Genomic DNA, 20196 nt, shown 5'->3' on the forward strand with positions numbered 1-20196 from the left:
CTTTTTCTCAAGTACTTTTTTTTTAAAGACACAAATAATTTGTCACACCCTGTCTTTGTTTTGTTTTGCATTTGCTTTGCAACATGTTTCAATAAACTGTCACTTAAAAGTATTTATATGTTTTCAGGACATTCTTTGTTATTAGTTGATACCTCTCAGCCTACAGTGGTTATTACCTGTGTCAGTATGTGGGAGGGTCATTGAAGGGCGGGGCTTGGCTCTGTGGCCTCGCCTGTCCTCACTGGCTGACAGGTACACAGGTGGAAAGTGAAAAACTAAGAGTGAATTCCCCAGGTGATGAGTCCAGTCCAGTGGTACAGTGTGTGTGGGAGGGGAGGCTCTGACATTGAGAAGGGTGTGTGGACACATTAGACACACGACACATTCGCACCGGGACCAGAGTAGCGAACAGAGGACAACACACACACACACACACGCACACACACACACAGCCGAGGTTCACCTGTCCTACTGGGATTGTTTTCTCGACGGAAGCGGCTGACAGGTGATCTGTCACCATGTTCAAGAAAAAGAGCAAGTCCACCGTTATAACGCAGCCAAAGCAAGCGTAAGTAGAAGACTTTCCTTTACAACTAACTATGGCGTCATCTGGAAGCAGTTTAGCTGCGTTTGGAATCGTTTCTGCTTTATGTTCCTTTAATGCCGAACGTAAAGTCTCCTCTCTAAAGCGAGTTTACTTCCCGGTGAAGTCACAGGAATACCTTCAGGTAGCACCTGTACTAACTTTACCTAAACCCTCAGTCTCCTCTCGTTTAAACTAAAGAGTCACTTTTTTCTTTCAACACTTGGTTCCAAAATCGGTGGAAAGTGTTGTAATGTATACCTGAACAACGTTTAGATGTAGTGAATGGATGCGAGGGTGGAATACATACATGCCGAATTAAACATCATGTTACATTTATGAAGAAAGCACCTCGAGTTCTTTTTAAATAATGCTTTATTTAGCGCACAGATAAAGTCATTTGAATTTAGTCCATTGTTTAGCGGACTATGGTGCCTGTGCTGAACATGCAACAAGCAGAACAAGGCGTACTCTATGGTGGACGAACTAGTTTTCATATTAACTACTACAGGTTGACTGTTAGCCAGGCAGATATGCCTGAGCATGACTTAAAACAGTTTTAATCCACTCACCGAATGAGCAGTGTGGATGTAATGAGAAGAAAATGAGACGGTCTCTGTATGATCTGTGTTTAAGACAGAGATCAGAGAAAACTGTAAATTAGATTGCATAATGTGGAGTTGAACTCAGCTGAGGGTGTGGCAGATAGGCTGTGTAGTAAAGTTGTAGTAACTGGTTTGATAAGTATTAGGCTGTCCTCCTTAGAGAGGCAAAGTGTGAGGAATTGCTTGCAGCCTCTCCCACAGTATTGCTGCACCAAGCCCAGTCCCTGTCGCTGCCAGTCTTTTCATGGGGTTTGTCCAGCCCAGGTGAACTCACTGGGATCATCTGCTCCGCAAATGACAAACTGGATAAATGTATTGAGGCTCAAGTTGCTTTATAAACTCATTTTCGTTTCAACCAGCTGCACTCAACTCTCAGGGTGGAGGTCTTTAAAGACACTAGCCAGATAATGCTCTCTGTCATTCAGCAGGTATTAGGAGGACCAGGGGGCCTCAAAAATAACACCCTTTAGTGTCAAATACCAGAAGATGAACTAATCTGTTTTTCAGATAGTGATCCTCAAGTGTAAAGTGTGTTCCTCCCACTGTCACACCCACCATCAAGAGGAAAGGAATGCTTTTTCCTCTTCCAGAGGACTGCAAGTCTTTGAGCTGTGCTCTGCACTGGCATCACATTTATTTAAAGTCACTTAGCTTAAAACGTTCACACCGGTCCTCTGATAGATTTGAATTTATGTAGCTATTGTTGGTTTCTACTCATCCGACAGTGAGGATGCCATAGTCATTATTAGAATCACTCATTATTGTAATCACAGCTAAACAACTCCCAGATAACACAGATAACAGTCAGTAATGGAATCCTAATAATGCAGCTCCACTCTCTTCATTCTCTTCATGCTACTCTTTTCATTCAGGTGTTAGGTGGTGTGTGTGAGAAAAAAAAAGTAGTGAGTCTCAGACTGCTGGTGAACCATCAGTGTGAGCCAGGCTAATGACAGCTTCAGGTCAAAACATGAGATCCAAATATGGCTGGATCACCAAAGCCTCAGAGCTGGGGATTAGTGCTTACCTTTACATCCCAAAATAATAGGTGCTATGCTAGTTTAGGCTTCAAATCTCTGTATAGAAAGTTTGGTTAGAGAAAGACAGACGTCATGGATGGATTTCTGAATGGGCCTACAGAACACAGGGCCACTGCCCCAGGTGTCAGGGGGCCCCAGGGCCACACACAAAACAATTACTAAGAACGCAATGCTCTCATAAAGGAGTGGTGGAGTGGGGCGCCTTTTTGATTTGGGGTCCACTGTCTCATACGACGTCCATGTGTCCAGACTTCAAACTTATGGATGGAGAGCAGGGCTGCTGGGACAGAGAAAGGCTCTGGGCTTTGCTGTGACGCTCACTGACAGCAGCAGCCCTCCACACCCTCTATGACTTAGTACTGGAGTGTTCTGGTTCTAATTTGACCCTCTCCCTGTGGAAACATGTGAGTTGTGTTTCTCAAGCTAACGCTCCACTGCCAGTTCCTTCCCAGAACCAACACAGCCACGGTCAAAACATTGAATTAGAGCCAGTGAGCCTCCCTGGAAACTATTGACAACATGTTTGGAACACAGAGTACATAGTAGAGCAGGTAGAATGATCTTAGAATGATCTTTTATCTGCTTGAGTTGTGACTCTAAAGTTGTATTCTGGGAATCAAAACAAATGGCTGTTTCTTTCTAGTTATGCAATATATTGTATTCCCCTTGAACACACCTTTGAACACACTCAGTGGGAGATCAGAGCACGGCTACTTATCATCTGTTCTGAATTTTAAACCGATGAAGTTTCTTGCATGTGTTCTGTACAAACCAGTGCTGTTGATCATCAAATATCATGCAGGAGAATTGTATTGACAACTGTGTTATTGCCTTGTGTTTAACAGACCAGTTCATGGCAAAAAAACCAAAAAAACACCATGTGATTAAGGAGACGTGCAGTCTGTAAAGGAGTGTTGTGCTTACACAAGGACCTGTTGGTCTGAAGGTTTCAGTGAGAAAAGAGAACTGTACATGATTGTTATTCTGTGTTCTAATGTGACAGAAAGCCCCTTCAGGCTGTTTTTCATTTGGATGGGCCTCAATAATTACCTGCTACTTCTGCAGAACTCTACAGGCTATACCAGTTCAAACTTGTCCTGTCATTGTTTCATATCAAAACCAGTAGAGGCTTTTAAATTAAAGTCAGTGTCCAGTGTGCATTCAGCAGACGTTATGTAACTTGTGTACAGATGATGAATGGGCGTGGATGTGCATGCGTGTGTGTGTGTGTGTGTGTGTGTGTGTGGGAGTTAATGGATGGTGGATTTGAATTGACAGACATGGAGTGTCTTTGCTCTGTCTGTTACTTGCACACACACACACACACACACACAGAAACAAACACACACACAATTGTTACTGCTTGTGTCATAGTTCACTTGTAACATCAGTGTCCTAACATTTACTGGTCTCATGTGGCCGTATTATTTCAGGGACACTGTAGAAACTCAGTGTTAAATGGATGTGTGAAATGGTTTAAATAAAGAAAAGACAATATCTATGTTGATGTGCTGTGTCACAGAAAGTCACATTGAATTGGGGCAATATGAGTGGGAAAGCTCACAAGAGAGAATCCACTCTCTAAACAACTGCTGCCAATTAAAGCCAGCTGATACTGGATTTTACTGTATATATAATATAAATACTCACTGACTGTCATTAGCAGCCAGCATTAGCTTATCACAGATATATCAGTACGTGTGTTGACAGACAAGTTTGTCCACCGTGGAGCACTGACAGGTCTGTTCCTTGTCACACATTTGCTTGTGTGTTGTTAGCAATATACCATTCTCTACCTCAAGAGTTCAGTACTCACACATAATGAGAAATGATCTCTTAAATTTGTTGACTCATCAATAGTGACCAACATACACACTGTACAGGACATTTTTTAACTTGCCAGTGCTCTCTGGTGGACAGACTGTGTAATGGAGACACTGCTTCCTAATGACTTAGAACATATCTTTGGAATTTTTGACTTGCAATGTCTTGTCACTTGGTATACACGTAGACACCATATATCTCTGACAAGCTAAAATCCCCCATGCTAATATATCAGTCAGGCATCAGTGTCAAACTGCTCTGGAGGTTGGCAGTCATAGGAATACATGGCTCCAGTGCTCCATATTAACACTATAAACTTCATATACTGTGAGTGATACTGTGCTTCACAGAGACACTTGAGCATGCAGGCAGGCACACCCTACAATGGCTGATAGTTGTCACAGTGATTGGATTAGGTGTGTCTGCTGCATGATATCAGGCAAAAACCTGCTGGGCCAGTTTCCTTGACTTTAAGGAACGATGTGGGCTGTGTCTCATAGAGCTTTGTCTCCTCACTGTCCTGTAAGGTCATTTAACTTTGAGAACTATGACAGTTGTGCAAATTTGTGACTGATGGTTGTCTGTTGACATTATGGCAGCTGGTATGTATTATGATTCTCAGGAAAAGGCTATGAGTCATCTGCTTGGTATTATGATGCCAGAGGAAACAGAATGTAGATTAGAAGCAGTTCAGTTATGACTCATAAAGTCATTGATGTCTATAAAACTGGACTAATAGCTAGAAAACTGTGCTCGTACATTATGCACAGTTGATGTGTACAGTACATATCGCAGTGTGATAGAGGCATGGCCCTTTTTTCTGATATATCATATCATATCATATAGATTAGTCAAGGCATATGCAGGCAATAAATGTGCCATAAATGTAACAGTGGATATTCAAGGTCATCAGGATGAATTGTAAGATTTTTTCTGACCACATGACCTCTAGCCTGCCTCAAAAACACAAAACATAAAAAACCTTAGACTTTACTCAGCAGGTTCCCTGGAGTCCAGAGGATGAAACCTCACTATTCTGGATCATGTTTTGTTTTGTTTTTTGGATAGGTAAATCATCTAGTCTGTGAGAAGCTGGATCCATGTTTCATTATTCAAATTGTTGTCCTCTGATTCCCTGTTGAATAATTTATCATTTCACTGTAATTGTTCTGACACTGGGATCTTGTACAGGTCAGTATTTGACCCCTCAGGATACCGTTCTGATGAACTGAATGCAGACTGCTGTGATGTCGATCAGTGTTACAACATTTTGACTGAAAAGCTTCCACAGACTGTCTGATGACTGAATGTAGTGACTGTTATTGTTATATACTGTAGACCAGTATTGGTCTCTTGTGATAACTAAGGTTGGAAACAGTGACAGCTTGTGGTTGTAACACACTGTTTCTCTTCCTCTCTGTGTTTGTGTTGCAGGGCTCCCTCCACAGAGCTGAGCGCTCTGATCGAGAAGCTGCAGAAGAATGCTGATAAAGTGGAGAAGAACATCTATGACGTTGAGCAGAACCTCAACAAGGTACAGTCTGAAAACAAACAGCGTCAGAGATCTAGTCACAACTCCATAGATTTTAACAAGCATTAATGTAATAATTTGACAAATAAAAACTGGATAATGGTGATCAAGAGGTGCAAGCATTCCGCCTCATAGAAAGGTAAGTGAGTTCGGAGCTTCAGCTGTGTCATATAATAGAAATCCATATCTTACATAGTAAGTCAGGATTCATATCAGGTCATTTAAAGGACTTTGCAGTTTATGCGTTTAGAGTGAATGAAATTCATCAATACATCACCAGGTTTTACTTCATCAGACTTTAAAGAGCAACTTTGCACCATGTGTCATCTTTACAGTGTCCTTTATTTACTTGTTGAATAATGGAGACAGTGTATGTCTTTTGCACTATAGGTCCTACATATCATACACAGAACAATGATGATAATAAATGTACTTTTCTGCATCTCTTAGTGTTTTCTGTAGCTAAAAAAACAAGGTTGCCACTGTAAAAAGACAGCAGATTGTTTTTTAAAAGCATTTTCAGCTTCACCTTGTGTGTTTGTTCTGCTGCTGTTTACTCTGACATTAAACAGTAGCCAGCAGTGTTTGTCTGACTGCAGCAGACTGACTTTGTCACATCCACTGTGTTTTTGCTGCAGGATGTGAGTAAGATCAATGAGGGGAAGCAGCCCCTGTATCAGGAAGACACCAATAAGAGAATCCTCAATTCTCTGGAGCTGCTCACTGGCCTGGATGAGGACGCCGTCAACGCCAAGCGTCTCAAGCATCCACAGGCTGAGATGATAGAACAGGAGTGAGTAGCACCCAGCTCCTGGAGGATGTACTGTGCTATGTAACACTGAGAAAATATCCTAACTGGCAGTATCCTTAAGCCATGCACTGTATGATACTGTCAGCAAGCTGCACACAGCACAGGGTAGACACTGTTTATTCTTAATTCCCCAGTTTCCCAGTTAATGCCAATTCATTATGTCCTCCATGTTTACCTGTTGTTTTGATAAACTCAGTGTAATGTACATTTCTACAACACCATCCAACAAAAGCATCCTGTCATATGTCTCTGCTGCTTTAGGGTTATCTTTAGAAATACAGTGAAACTCGTCACTTCCTGCACAGATGTTCCACATTAAAAGTCTTGCCTCCCTTTTCTGGTTTAATTTGAGAATCTACAGGAAATGTTCAGTTTCATTGACAGCATTAGTATCATTTAAACAGCAACAGAGAAAAAATGGCAATGTCGAAGTGATTTGAAAATCTGTACATTTTTGTATAAAGGCAGTATCACAGTTCAAGGCAGTTCACTCTTCTGTTTGTGTGCAATAACCACACACCACTGCCACAGTGCAATAATCTAATTTAACCACAGGCCATATACAGTTCTCCATATTTATCTTATTTATCTTATTTTATTCTATCTATACTTTGTATATTTAGCTAAGAGTTTACTGTTTATTATTTATCCTGGAAGAGTTTACTGTGCACTGTTTATTGTTTATTCTTTTATCCTATTTTGTACCTATGAGCTGCTGGAAATTCAGTTTCCCTGAGGGAGTCATCCCAAAGGGATCAATAAAGTCAAGTCTAAGTCTAAGTATTCAAATAATGACCAAATGGGTAATGGGTAAAAACCACATACTTGCTAGCCCACTATAACATACAGAATGCTCCTGATCAAATATCATAATTATTTGTGTAATCTCTATACACATAAGCTATGTTATCTTGTCCTGCTGAATTTAAATAACATTACTCATGTATTGTCATGTACTGTGTGTATATTCAGCATGAGACAACTGCGTGAGAGAGTGATGAAGCTGAGAGAGGACCATGACCGTATCTACCACCTGATCCGCACCGAGGGCAAGCCCAGCATCAACTGGGGCAACATGATGGATGAGAAACTGGTAGGAAGCTCTCACAGGGACCACTGTGGACCTGACATTAACCTCTGTGATCCTCTACGAATCAGTCAGAGTTCCCATCATGAGTTGTTTTTGATGTCTGGTTCGGAGAGAGAGTAAAACAAAATGAAAAATCCACCTTGATATATCTAGTTAAATAAATTATTTGTACACCGTCCTGATGTTCCTAATATGTTTCCATGGAGTTCATCAAACTTGATGCACACGCGCACTCTCGTCTGCCCACAGTCTCGTACAGTAGTTGCTAAAGTGTCTTGTTTTGTGTCTGTGTCCAGGACAACCTGAACAACAAGGGCTTTGGACAGGACCTGCCCTCTGTGGAGAACGAGGTGGAGGAACACAACATCTTCCACAGCGAGGTGGAGGCTCTGGCTCCTCACATCTCCACCAGCGGTGACAAGGTACAAACAGAAAACCACAAGAGCTGGTGATTGGTGAATTGGTGATTAATAGTGACTGTAAATGGTTTAAATTTCATCAGCAGTAGTGATCATGAAACTTTGATCATTTATTAGAATCACAACAATGATAGCAACACAACAACCATAAAACAAACACAGAAGCTTTTAAACTAGTTGTTATTTTTGCTTAACGTAACCACCCACCTAACAATATTTGTGGGTTCTCACTCTCTTTTCTTTGTTTCTTCAGGAATACGTCAGTAGCCTCCAGATGAAGTACAACAAACTGCTGGTAATAAACCCACACACAAATTCACTCTCTAAGCCCAGAGGTGTGTGTTTTGTGTGTTTGTATGTTATATATCTGTCCTTGTGCACCTGTGTACATCAGTGTAATCAGCATAAGCTGTGACTGTAGGCTGGTCATGTAGAGAGGCCTGTTCCATCTGTCATCAGCAGCTTGCTTTCAGCCCTGTGGCTAGTTTCTGTGGCTGCAGAACACAAACACGTCATCGCAGGCTTACTTTATTTTGATAAGACATACATTTGCAATACAGTTGTTCAGAACTTTAAAGAATGTAGATTTCCTGTTCCCAAATCCCATGTGCAGTTATTAAAAACACATCAGTTTATTTTGACTCAGTCCCCCTCAAACACCTTCCTGCTGCTACAGATAGTCAGATAGTCAAATGTGGATTAATCAGCCACTGACACACACACACACACCACACACCACACACACACACACACACACACACAACACCTGTTTTTTCCAGCAGTTTGAGTAACATTTGATAAAAACTACATGGACCATGGACCTTTTTCAAAAGTGAAACTATTATTAGCGAGCTATTTTTAAGATTGACATCTTCAGAAGGAACCAGTGACAGACACACTGTTAGTTTAGGCATTTTCTTTGGATTTGTTGACAATAAGAAAAATACAGAATAACAGCAGCCTCATCCTGAAACATAAACATGACATTAAAATGTATCAAGAAAAACAGCAGCAGTTGAGCTGGAAAAAAATCATTCAGCTCCGGTGCTGTTGGATTGTTGTTGTGGTTCAGCCAGTTTTGCTCGTCTTTATGGCTGCTAGCAAGTTAACAAAACAGACTTTTCACCATTAAACAGTTTGAGCACACAGTATGTTATTCATATGTATTTTAAACACACTGCAATGAACACTGCTACAGCATTTTATGGGAGAAATCATTGAAGCTAATTCTTTATGTGACGGTGTCAGTAATGACACTGGCTCAAAGGTCTGTGAAGGGGAGGAGCACGGCTGAGGTCAACACATAGACTGCACCACTTCTCACTGGGACTGAAAACCAGTCCAATGATTAAAAGATGATATAATCACAGAAAGTCTGCACCTACGGTTTTAATGTGACAATACAGAGTTTTTAAAATCACAATGTAAAGTAATCCAGCATTTTAATTACAATAAAATTCTGTAGATTTGCACTGCTTATGTTGGTAGATTATGTGTGAAAATATACGTTTCTCAAATGAATCTGTCAGCTCAGTGGACCAGCTTCCAGGAGGTCCAAGTCCTTTCATTCAAGTTTTTCTTTTTCCTGGCTAGGCTGCTTCCAGCGCTCGTCAGCGTAACCTGCTGAGCCTGCGCGACTACATGCAGCGCTGCACCAATGAGCTGTACTGGATGGACCAACAGGCTGAGGAGAGGATCAACTACGACTGGAGCGACACCAACCTAGACTACCCTGCCCGCCAGAGGCAGTACGAGGTAGCTGAGGGACAGACACACACCATGCATGAAAGCAAGTTGCATGTAGATGACAAGGGCAAAAAAAACAAAACATGATCCTCAGTTTACTCAGCACGTCTGTCTCACTCCAACAGAACTTCATCAGTAAATGTCTGGAGTCCAAGGAGGCCACCATCACCAAGCTGAATGATGATGGAGAGAAGCTGATTGCTGCTGAGCATCCAGGGAAAAATGTTATTGAGGTACAGACTCATCCATCCACTGCATTCACATGAATGCTTACTGTCTGAGTCATTTTGTTTTATTAGATTTTGTTTAATCTTATTTATCTAATATTTCACTGTAATTACTTATCTAATTGTTCTTCTGTTGCATCATCCAAAACATCCTGTGTTCTATATCTGTGTTGCCTGTTGTCACGCATTTGATTTTTAACCTTGCCTGCAAAATCTACAGCACTTTGGTGAAGTTGTTCTGTTTCAAATGTGCCTTTTATATTAAATTTCTCCTCCTCATTTTCACTAATCAAATAACCACACACATTGTTATCAGGCTCATATGGAGGCGGTCCATGCTGACTGGAAGGAGTACCTGAACCTGCTCATCTGTGAGGAAAACCACCTTAAACACATGGACGAGTACCACAAGGTTAGACACAGAGGACAGATCACAGGAAGTTACACACACATATATTTAGACATGTAAAGTTCATCATTGTCTGTGTGCTCAGTACCATAAGGAGGCACGTGACACTCAGGACCTGCTGAAGCGGATGGACACGGAGGTCAACCAGAAGTACAACCCAGAGTTCAAAGATGTGTATCAGATGGAAGGTCTCATCAGGGAGCTGGATGTGAGTGTTTCTTTATCTGAACATGGATAACAACTGACAGTACCATTGACTCTCTTTACAACAGTGGATAAAATTCTTCACTCTTTGTGTGTGTGTGTGTGTGTGTAGGACCAAGCCAAGGCCATGGACCACTTTGATGAAAGGGTAAAGGCTCTTCAGAAGCGCAGCCTGCAGATTCTGCCTCTGAAGTACCGCAGAGAAACCCCGCAGAAGCTGCTGCCCGTTGAAGCTCTGTGTGAGTTTGACGCAGATGAGGTACGTCCTGTGTTTGTGAAAGTTAACACCAATATCTATCTGGATTGTAGCTGCTGTTTCTTGGCAGTCACTGCTCATTTTTTCAAAAAGGTCTTTGAAAGATTTTTTTTAATGTACCGATGACAAAAACAAGCAGTTAACTTAACATTAGTAAGACGAGGGGACCACCTTATGGAATGCGTAACATACAGAAATACTGCTTAATGTCTGGTTTTGTCTGATTTCTTTGTACATTTCTTTGTACGGTTTTATTTCCTTTATCATGTAATTTTCATTCTGCACTGAAGTGACCCCATTTCAATTCAAAACAGCTCATCTCTGTGTTATGTTTATTCTGGCACTAATCCCAGGATGTTTCCTGGTATCAGAGTTCGTGACTAAGCACTCTCCCTTTGTGTTGCATTTTCTAAATACCAGGCCTGTAACTTTTGTGTTTTGTGGTGTAATGTATTCAAATCCCTTCAAAGGGGAGCCCAGCCCGAGACTCTTAGGATCTTATTTAAAACCCCTGAGGATCAGAGCACATGGGATTTAAAGTAGTCTGTACTTTCACTCAAGAGGTTATGGAACTTCTCAGGTTAGGTGAAGCAAAGCTCTTGTTTATGTCGGTTCGTGGATTTGGTTTATTACCACAAAAAATTAAACCCAAAATCAAGTCCAAGTCCTGTGCAAAGTAGCAAGAGCTTTACTGGCTGCTCTGATTGGCCAGCCCTATGTGTTGTCAGCGGTCTGGCCAATCAGAGCAGCCAATAAAAGAAAAAATAAAATGTAATTTAAGCTCTTTAGATGAATCTTTTGTTCCATATAAGTCAGTTTTCACTCTGCTAACCACATTGTGATGAAAACTGTGTGTTGTGAATGTGATTGTTTTAAATTACTACTAACAATACTTGTGGTCCAATAGCCAATGACAGACTGTGATTGTTGATGTGTGCAGGGGCAGATTTTGCGTGGAGAGAGTTACACTCTGCTCCGGAACAATGGAACCAAATGGGATGTGAAGGACGCAGCTGGACGTAAACTTACTGCCCCGGCTGTCTGCTTCATGATCCCCCCTACCGACTCCGAGGCAGTGGCCATCTCTGACAAGTGAGTGTGTACAAATATGTGTACAAAAGCATGTGTCTTCTTAAAATCATTTAGTAGATGAACTCCAGTATTTCACTCCAGTGCAGCTTTAACAGTATGTTACGCTGTGTTATACTTGCAGCCTGGCCAGCCAGCAAAAAGCTGCCAAACAGAAGGTAGCAAGCAGCAAAGGAATTCTGCTGAAACGCTTTGATGAGCTGAAGAAAGAGAGTGGGAGTGGCACAGCTACAGGTACAGAACACATCCATTTCTTCTTCTTTGGAACTTTTAGGAAACATGATGTCTGTGTTGATAACTAGGCTGACAGAGCTGGATTAGTAACCAGGCCCTAAACTTCAAGCTCCAACCCCAAGGTCACAGGGCCTCGCAAAAGAACTGGTGTCACCATGTGTCAGCTGATTTACAGCTATTTCATTAGCAGCATGTTTTCTAAGGAACTGATGAGTACCCAGAGGTGGGCCCTTACTGCATCATCTCAGGATCCAGTGTCCAGGCCTGTTAATATTTTAGCTGATATTAGGCATATCCCTTAATAAATGTAAGTTTGATCACATTATCACAAATAAGTGAACATAGTGAGTCATACTGGGGGCTGGGTAGCCTTACGGCTTCATTAGTTACAGTTTCAGTAGTAGCGTCCCTAACACTGATTGAGCTTGAGGAAATGCACAATGTATAGCGAGAGGAACTACATCAATCACAGTGCAAATTCATGTTTTTCAATAATGTTTGATAATGGTAGCTAAATTACCAAAGGCTAACAAGGGTGATGAACACCTGCAGCAGGTAGCTGATGTCGACCTAGAACTCAACAAGGCCAATAGTTCAGCCGAGTGTCTGTAGCTCTGTTAAGGTAAATGTTATAAGATACAGTTACAGTCAGGGGCTTGACAGTGGCAGTGTATAATGCAACACTAGTGGAACAAGAAACACAGGTAGTCAGACGGTCAGACAGGATGTATTTTAGGTTATTTTAGTGATGTCCAGATCTTAGCAATTACTTTGCAATTTTACAGGTATGTTGTAATAAGTACAATGTTATCACAACCACAAGCAAAAAACTACAAAAACAGAGCCATCCTGTAATAACCTGGAACCATCCTTTACATTCTAAAGAAAATGCTGCACTGCCTCTTGCTGTAAATTGTGTTCCACATTATCGACTTAAAAAGTTTTCTTACAAAGCTATGACAGATTTGCATGAAATCTGGCATAATTTGATGCTGTCGCCCTGTAGGACATGTTCCACTGCCGATTTAAGTGTTCATTCTGTGCCACTGAAGAGAACAGATGAACCCGAATAATGAAATTCATCATGCTGTGTGTGATTGTGTGTGACCTCAGACAAGCAGGAGCAGCAGTGCCGCCAGCTGATGGCTGGTCTGGATAAAGTCATCAGTGACCTGGACAAACAGGAGAAAGCAATTTATGCACGAGTGCGCCCGCCGCTGGAGCAGAACAGGCCACTGCAGGACAGCGCTGACCGCCTGCAGGATATGAGGGTATGACCGCTGCTTCATTCTTGTCTTTAATTTAAATGCTGTTTCTCACGTTGCATCATCTCTCAATTTAGCCCAAAAAGCTGAGAGGGAGTATTTATGTATTTTCCAACTCACCAACCCAGACGTTTCCTTTCAGGATATTGCCACAGCTGTCAGTAAGATTGAACCAGAGAAATCCTCTAAAGTGCAGGAGGCAAAGAGCTTCTTGGTTTCAAACCCAAATTGTGCCAGTGCTCCTCAGCTTCACAGCAAGGTGGATGAGGCCAGCAAGAAGTACAGCAAGATCGAGCAGCTTCTTCAGTGCTCTCAGGAGAAGTATGGGACTTGATATGTATCTCAGTATTTCATTGTCTGAACCATCTTAACACCTTGTTTGAATGTGTTCAAATCAAGCATGAAATTTACATTTGTCAAATGACATGAATTTCTACTCATCTAAAAACTGCACTCACTTTTGTTTTAGACTGAAGAATTCCAACCAGCTGGAGACATCCCTTCAGAATGGAAAGACTTTTCTGTCTACCTATGAGAACAAACTGGCCAGGGAGGAGGTTGCCCCAGCTGACATCTCTTCACTGGAGAAAACACAGCGGGATCTTGCAGTAAGCTCTTTCTTGGTTCTGCCTCTGATGGTTTTGTGCTGATGTTTGGCAGTGGCAGGAGTGTGTCAAGAAACATAGCGATGTGTCCAACAAAGCTGGAGAAGAAAGATCACCAGCTTGTAAAATAGTCCAGAAATCAGCTTTATGAATGTATTCACTGTTTATTTGGTGTTAGGAATATCCATGATGTATTTGACAGGGTACCTTTAATTCCTTAAAATGCAAGGGTAACACACCAGAAAGATAAAACACTGTGGTATTCAGTTAACTGTTAAAATACTAATATTAAATTAATATGGTGATAATAGTAATATCTTAGTCAAGTAGGTGTCAAGTAGGTGCTTGCTATTATACCATGGACAGAGTAAATACCGGAGGTATTTTCATATAACCACATGGCTCTTAAGTAGCAGAATTGTACATGAATCCTTTAACTGGACAGCTGCTGGTCTCAGTTGCAAGACTACAGTTGCTCCAACTTATTGGAGCAGAAACATTTACTCTGAGGTCTCCACAGATAAGGCACCTAAAGCTTCTCTTTAAAGATTGTATTTTCCCCAAAACGTGGAGAAACAATACTTCAATACAATATCTAACTAGTGAGTGGCCATTCTATAGACTAACTGCTTGGTTAGTTTTTTTGATAACTACTCTTGAACAGCCCACCCAAAGGCCCTATGTTTACTGCATAGCAGTAAGCTGAACATAATAAAATACATTTTTAGTTTATGTAATTATAAATAAATTACACAGATTTTTGCAGGAATTTGTGGAATTCTTTGTAACATCAAGTTACAATATCAACAAAAGGGGATCTGGGTGTCTCTTGTGAGCCTGTCCTTTAGAGGGGTCCTGTGTTATAATCTAGTGTTCACTGGGCCTCATTAAAGTGTGCCTTACATGTACAAGTAAAAACATGGTGCCTTTATCAGCAAATAAACTGTGAAATTACTGCACACACATAGTTGCAAATGTGAGATATAAACTATAAAAGGAAGAGAGCCTCCACAAGCTCATTGTATTGTTGACTTGTCTGTATTTTTCTTACCTAAAGAATATATTACTGTGTATATTCATTTCATCAAATTTGCCACCCACAGGATGTTGCATCAGACCTGAGGTCCAAGAGGTCATTGATCTCTGAGACAGAGCAGAACCTGCGCTTGGCCAAAAGCAGCTGTGACAACATGGCCACCAAATTCCAAGAGCACTGTCCTGACATTGAAAGGCAGGAAGCCGATGTGCAAAAGCTCAACAAGCGCTTCAACAACCTCAACAGACAGATTGACACCAGGTGAGAGGGTCAGGTCAAGGATGGAAAATTAACTAGAACTGTCCATCAATAATTACTGGAAGAAATAACTTAACATTACATCACATGAACTGCACACTGATCTGTCTTATTGTGTGTTGCAGGTCTCAGAGTTTGCAGAGAGCCAAGATGGCATATAACAATTATCGTAATGACTATGACAATCTGAACAACTGGCTGTCTCGTGTCCCAAACTATGAGCCACGTGAAACTGATGACTTGAGACAAGTGGAGACTAAGCTGAAGAATCAGAGGGTGAGCGTTATAGCAATGGGGCAAATTTTGCTGATGTAGCAGAATAGTCTGTCAGTAGTGCTGTATAAAAAAACTTATAACAACTTCTCTGTTTTCTGCAGAACTTGCTCTCTGATATTGCAAGAAAGGAGTCTGACTTGAACAATGTTTCCAAAAATGCCCAGCTCTACCAGCAAGCTGTTAAAGTAACATATTCTACATTGATTTTACCACCACATCATTACCCTTAATTTGCAGATATACAAATTAAATAAGATTTGATTAATGGTTTACCTCCTTGCAGGACTACGAGACTGAAACTGAGAAGTTCAGATCTATCCTTGACCTTGAGGATGGACTTGTACCTCAAACATACAAGCGGAGCAGACTGGAATCACCTGCAAATGCAGTCAAGGCAGAGGTGGGGCACAACAATCAAGCTTTCATGATATGTCACTGTCATGTATTTGAAAGTACACAAGACAAACAACCTGTCCCTGTCTTCTTCATTGATGCCTACCATAAGCTCTTCTTCCAAATGTTCATGCATGTGCATGTTTTTTACTCACGTGTAAAACAAGTCTCTGCTAGCTGGTTCGCAGCATAGCTTAGCTATTGCAGCCACCAACACACAATAAAAGGGGTAGCTCTGAAATTTAGTATTGTATTTAGAAAAGAATATTCATTTCAAAGCAGCACATGCTGAGATATCCTGACTCACTCTGAGTCATACCCTCAGAACAGTCAGAGTTAATTTTGCTGAATGTCCTCCCTCAAATACCAAGTGTTGCTATTATTTTGTGTACCCTGTTTATATCAATGGGTGACGACTAAATAACAAAAAGACCTGTCTGTACAACAAAATACAGTTCAACAGTACCACAAACTATATCTTCCAAAATTATCATACAGTTAAATCAACACTTCTCTAAAAAACTTTCAATAAAAACTGAACATTATAACCTTTGTGAATAAAGGATTTATTGAAGCAGTGCTGTATTAGACTGCATTTGTTTTAGCAAGGTGTGCCAAATAAACAGCCAACTGAGTGTAGACACATGCGATATTTGATAAGATCAAGGTCAAGTAGAGTTAACTTCGCTGTTAACAGCCATAAGACAAAAAAGTCCAAGAACTTAAGGTTTTCCTGCACGTGCTTTGCATGACATATTATTTCAATGTTTACAGGAAGCTGCTATTGAAGCCAAGTTTACTGAGGTGAATGCTGTGAACCAGCAAAGGTTGCAGACTCTTGAGTTTGCAGGAAGTCTTCTCAATCAGGTGAAGTATTTTCACATAATAATATGAATAAAAATAATATAAACATAAAAACAACAACAATAATAACTTTCCTTCTACAGCAACCTGAGATCCCCATAATCCAGTCTACAAATGTCAGATCAGTCCAGTCTGCTGCCCCAGGAGAGGAGCCTTGGAGAATCAGAAAACAGCTGGAAGATGAAATCCAGAGGAGGGACCAACTACAAAAAGAGATTGAGACCATCCAGACCGACATCTATGTCCTTGAAGGACAGAAGCCCCAGGATACAATTGTCAAGAAGGAGCTGATCAAAAAGGTTCCTGATCCCCAGCTTGATGAGGAGATTCACAAAGTCCAGCAGAAACTCTCAGAAGAGCGCCGCACTACCCATGTTCTTGAAAATGACCTTGAGGTACTAAAGTTGAAGCTGCGTGGCCTTGAGACAGAGGTCAAAGAAGGGGCACAGCAATACACAGTGAAGGAGGTCCTGCGTATAGAAAGAGACCGTGGTCAGGAGGAGGAGGTGCGCAAGCTTCGGGAAGACCTTGATGAGCTAAGACGACACAAGGTGGTGAAAGACAATGAGCTGATTCATATACAAAAGCAGGTGACACTCCTAGCTGAGGAGAAGAACAAAGAACAAGAGGTGATCACTGAGGAGGAGGTAATCAAAGTTCAGAATGACCCCCAACTTGAAACCGAGTACAGGCTGCTCCTTGACAGGAAGCAGAAGGAAATGGATGGCAGGAAGCAGCTGGAGGATGAACTGCAATTTCTTCAGGAGAAGCTACGAAGGCTGGAGAAGGAGAAGGCCATGGCAGAGGAGAAGATTTCAATCAAGGAGGTACTGAAGGTAGAGAAAGATGTTGCCCTTGAAAGGGAGGTAGAAAACCTCAGGAGACAGTACGAAGATGAGAAGACCAAACGTAGATCATCACAGCGAGAAAAGGCTGACCTCCAGAGGAAAATAACCAGCCTAGAGGAAGAGAAGTCCAAAGTTGTTATTCAGGAGAAAGTGCGGGAGATTGTCCGCCCTGACCCCAAAGCTGAGAATGAGGTGGCAAATCTCCGGCTTGAACTTGTGGAGCAACAGAGGCGCTATAAAGATTCCGAACTTCAGCTTAGATCCCTGCAGGATGAGCTGACCATGCTGAGGAACAGAGGACCTCAAGTGGAGGTCAAAGAGATCATCAAAGAAGTCATCAAATACAAGACAGATCCACAGACTGAAAGAGAACTGGAGAGACTTCGCAATGAAATTGTAGATAAAACCCACCAGACTGAGAAATCTGAGATGGAAATCCGCCAACTTCGTGATGAAATTGAAAGATGGAAGGACACCAAACCACAAGTGCAGACAAAAGAGGTGGTAAATGAAGTACTGCAGTATAGAGAAGATCCTAAGACTAAAGAGGAGATTGAGACTCTCAAAAGGAAACTGGCTGATGAACAGAAGAAACGCCTTGACCTTGAGAGAGAACGGTCAGCTCAAGAGGACAAGATCAGAGTAAGGAAGATTGATCTGTCTCAGGTCCGCGAGAAGATTGTTCAGCAAGAAGTGGTCAAGATGGAAGAAGACCCTCTCCTCAGGTCAGAGTGTGACACCTTCTTACAAAACATCAACAGTGAGCAGAAACAAAGGGAGAGCCTGAAAACTGAGCTGTACCAGTTGCAGAGACAGAAGGCTGATCTAGATATGCAACTAGAAGAGCTAGAGCGTGAGCGTAAGGCAAGGCGTGATGCAGAATTGGAGATCCAAAGGCTTCGGGTCAGACTTAATGAACTGGAGATCCGTGACAAAGAGAACCGTGAGAAGGTGACAGTCAAACAGAAGGTAGTCCTGCAGCAGGATCCCCAGCAGGAGAAGGAACACTCCATCCTCAAGCTACAGCTTGATGAAGAGAAGCACAAACGCATACTGCTGGAGAAAGAGTTGAATGCCCTCATCCAGCAGCAACTCACTCTGGAGAAAATGGATGTGAAGGAAAGAGTTGTCCGCACTGAGAAGGTCCAAGTTGAGAGGGACCCAGAGGCTGAGATTGAGATTGAGAACCTAAAGAGGACTCTGGAGGAAGAGAAAAGGAGAAGGCGAGAACTTGACCAGGAGTTGTCCACCATCACCTCCAGGCTCTCTGAAATGGAGTTCTCTAACACCAAGTCTTCTAAAGAACTGGACTACATCCGTGATGAAAGTAGCCGTCTGCAGCAAGAAAACCAAAGGCTGCAGAATGAGATTCGCAAGCTTCGGTCAGAGATTGAGATCACCAGCAAAGAGACTCGACTTATCACTGAGTCTTCACCAAGAGAGGATGGAAAGAACCTGGAGTTGAGGCTTGATTCACTACAGAGAGAACTCATAGAACTCAAAGGCATAACCGCCCAGAAGGATGAGGAAATTGAGAAGCTCCAAAAGAACCTTGCAGCAGTGAGAATGAAGAGGGAGCAGAGGGAGAGCCATCTCCGTAGGTCTATCGTTGTCATTGATCCAGATACAGGCAAAGAGATGCGACCAGAGGAGGCCTATAAGCTAGGGCTGATCGACTGGAAGATGTTCGTCAATCTGCAGAGTCAAGAGTGTGACTGGGAGGAGATCACGGTCAAAAGTCCCAAGGGAGAATCCTCGGTTCTTCACGACAGAAAATCAGGGAAAAAGTTCTCCATCGATGATGCGTTGCGTCTTGGACACATCACAAATCGCCAGCTTCAGCAGTACCTAAATAAAGAAATCTCTATCCAGGAGTTTGGTGTAATGGTGTCGGGCAAAAACAAGTAAATGCTAGCATTCTAAGAGAATGTATTTTTGTTTGATTCTAAAAGCTTTAATCTGTTTCATCTCTATTGTTTAAAAGCCTCATTGCTTTTCATTGTAGTTTTATTCTGACTTTAATACTATGGTGATTTGGCACTATTTTGTACTTTAACCATGATTTCTCAATGCACTACGTATTTATTTGCTTATGCATATTAAATTTTGTGGTACTGCCATGATTGCATGGATTGATAGTACTTTCGTTACAGCTCACTACATAATACTTCAACATAATACTGTGGAATGCTGGTATGGTTTGCTCATTTGATCGTTCTTTTTTTAGACTGGGTACTAGGGTTGAGAACATATCTTTGATTTGATATTGTCATTGAAATGCTACTAAATGTTTCATTTATTTTTGGGATCTTCCCAGGTTTATCTGATGTGTGCTCTGCAAGCTTCAATAAAAGTAAAATCAAACTGAGAAAGCTGTATGTTTTTGTGTGTCATATCATGGTTAAACATGTATAGATTTTCATGGTATCACTGATAATAAACATTTAATTATGTGACCTATATTTTGCTGATAAACTCCCAATACAAAGCAAGGAAAACCTACAGTACATAGACTAATAAACTGAAGACAGTTCCAAGACTGAGTGATGGCCATACACCTACAGAGCTGCTGTAGTCTCACTA

The 20196-nt window shown here is 41.5% G+C and overlaps 1 protein-coding gene across 1 annotated transcript; it reads left to right on the forward strand.

Annotated features, from left to right (window-relative positions):
- The first annotated feature begins 284 nt into the window (after positions 1–284).
- ppl (periplakin) lies at positions 285–19985 on the forward strand. Its single transcript, XM_018697911.2, has 22 exons — positions 285–568; positions 5487–5586; positions 6222–6376; positions 7367–7487; positions 7781–7906; positions 8157–8198; positions 9497–9658; positions 9775–9882; positions 10193–10288; positions 10371–10493; positions 10602–10748; positions 11686–11837; positions 11959–12068; positions 13182–13339; positions 13476–13654; positions 13803–13941; positions 15042–15235; positions 15358–15508; positions 15610–15693; positions 15792–15908; positions 16676–16768; positions 16849–19985. Exons 1-22 carry the CDS (start codon positions 519–521, stop codon positions 19519–19521), a joined length of 5280 nt encoding a protein of 1759 aa, XP_018553427.1. The 5' UTR covers positions 285–518; the 3' UTR covers positions 19522–19985.
- The last annotated feature ends 211 nt before the right edge of the window (positions 19986–20196 follow it).

The sequence above is a fragment of the Lates calcarifer genome, linkage group LG11 (assembly GCF_001640805.2).
Source record: "Lates calcarifer isolate ASB-BC8 linkage group LG11, TLL_Latcal_v3, whole genome shotgun sequence".
NCBI lineage: Eukaryota > Metazoa > Chordata > Actinopteri > Centropomidae > Lates > Lates calcarifer.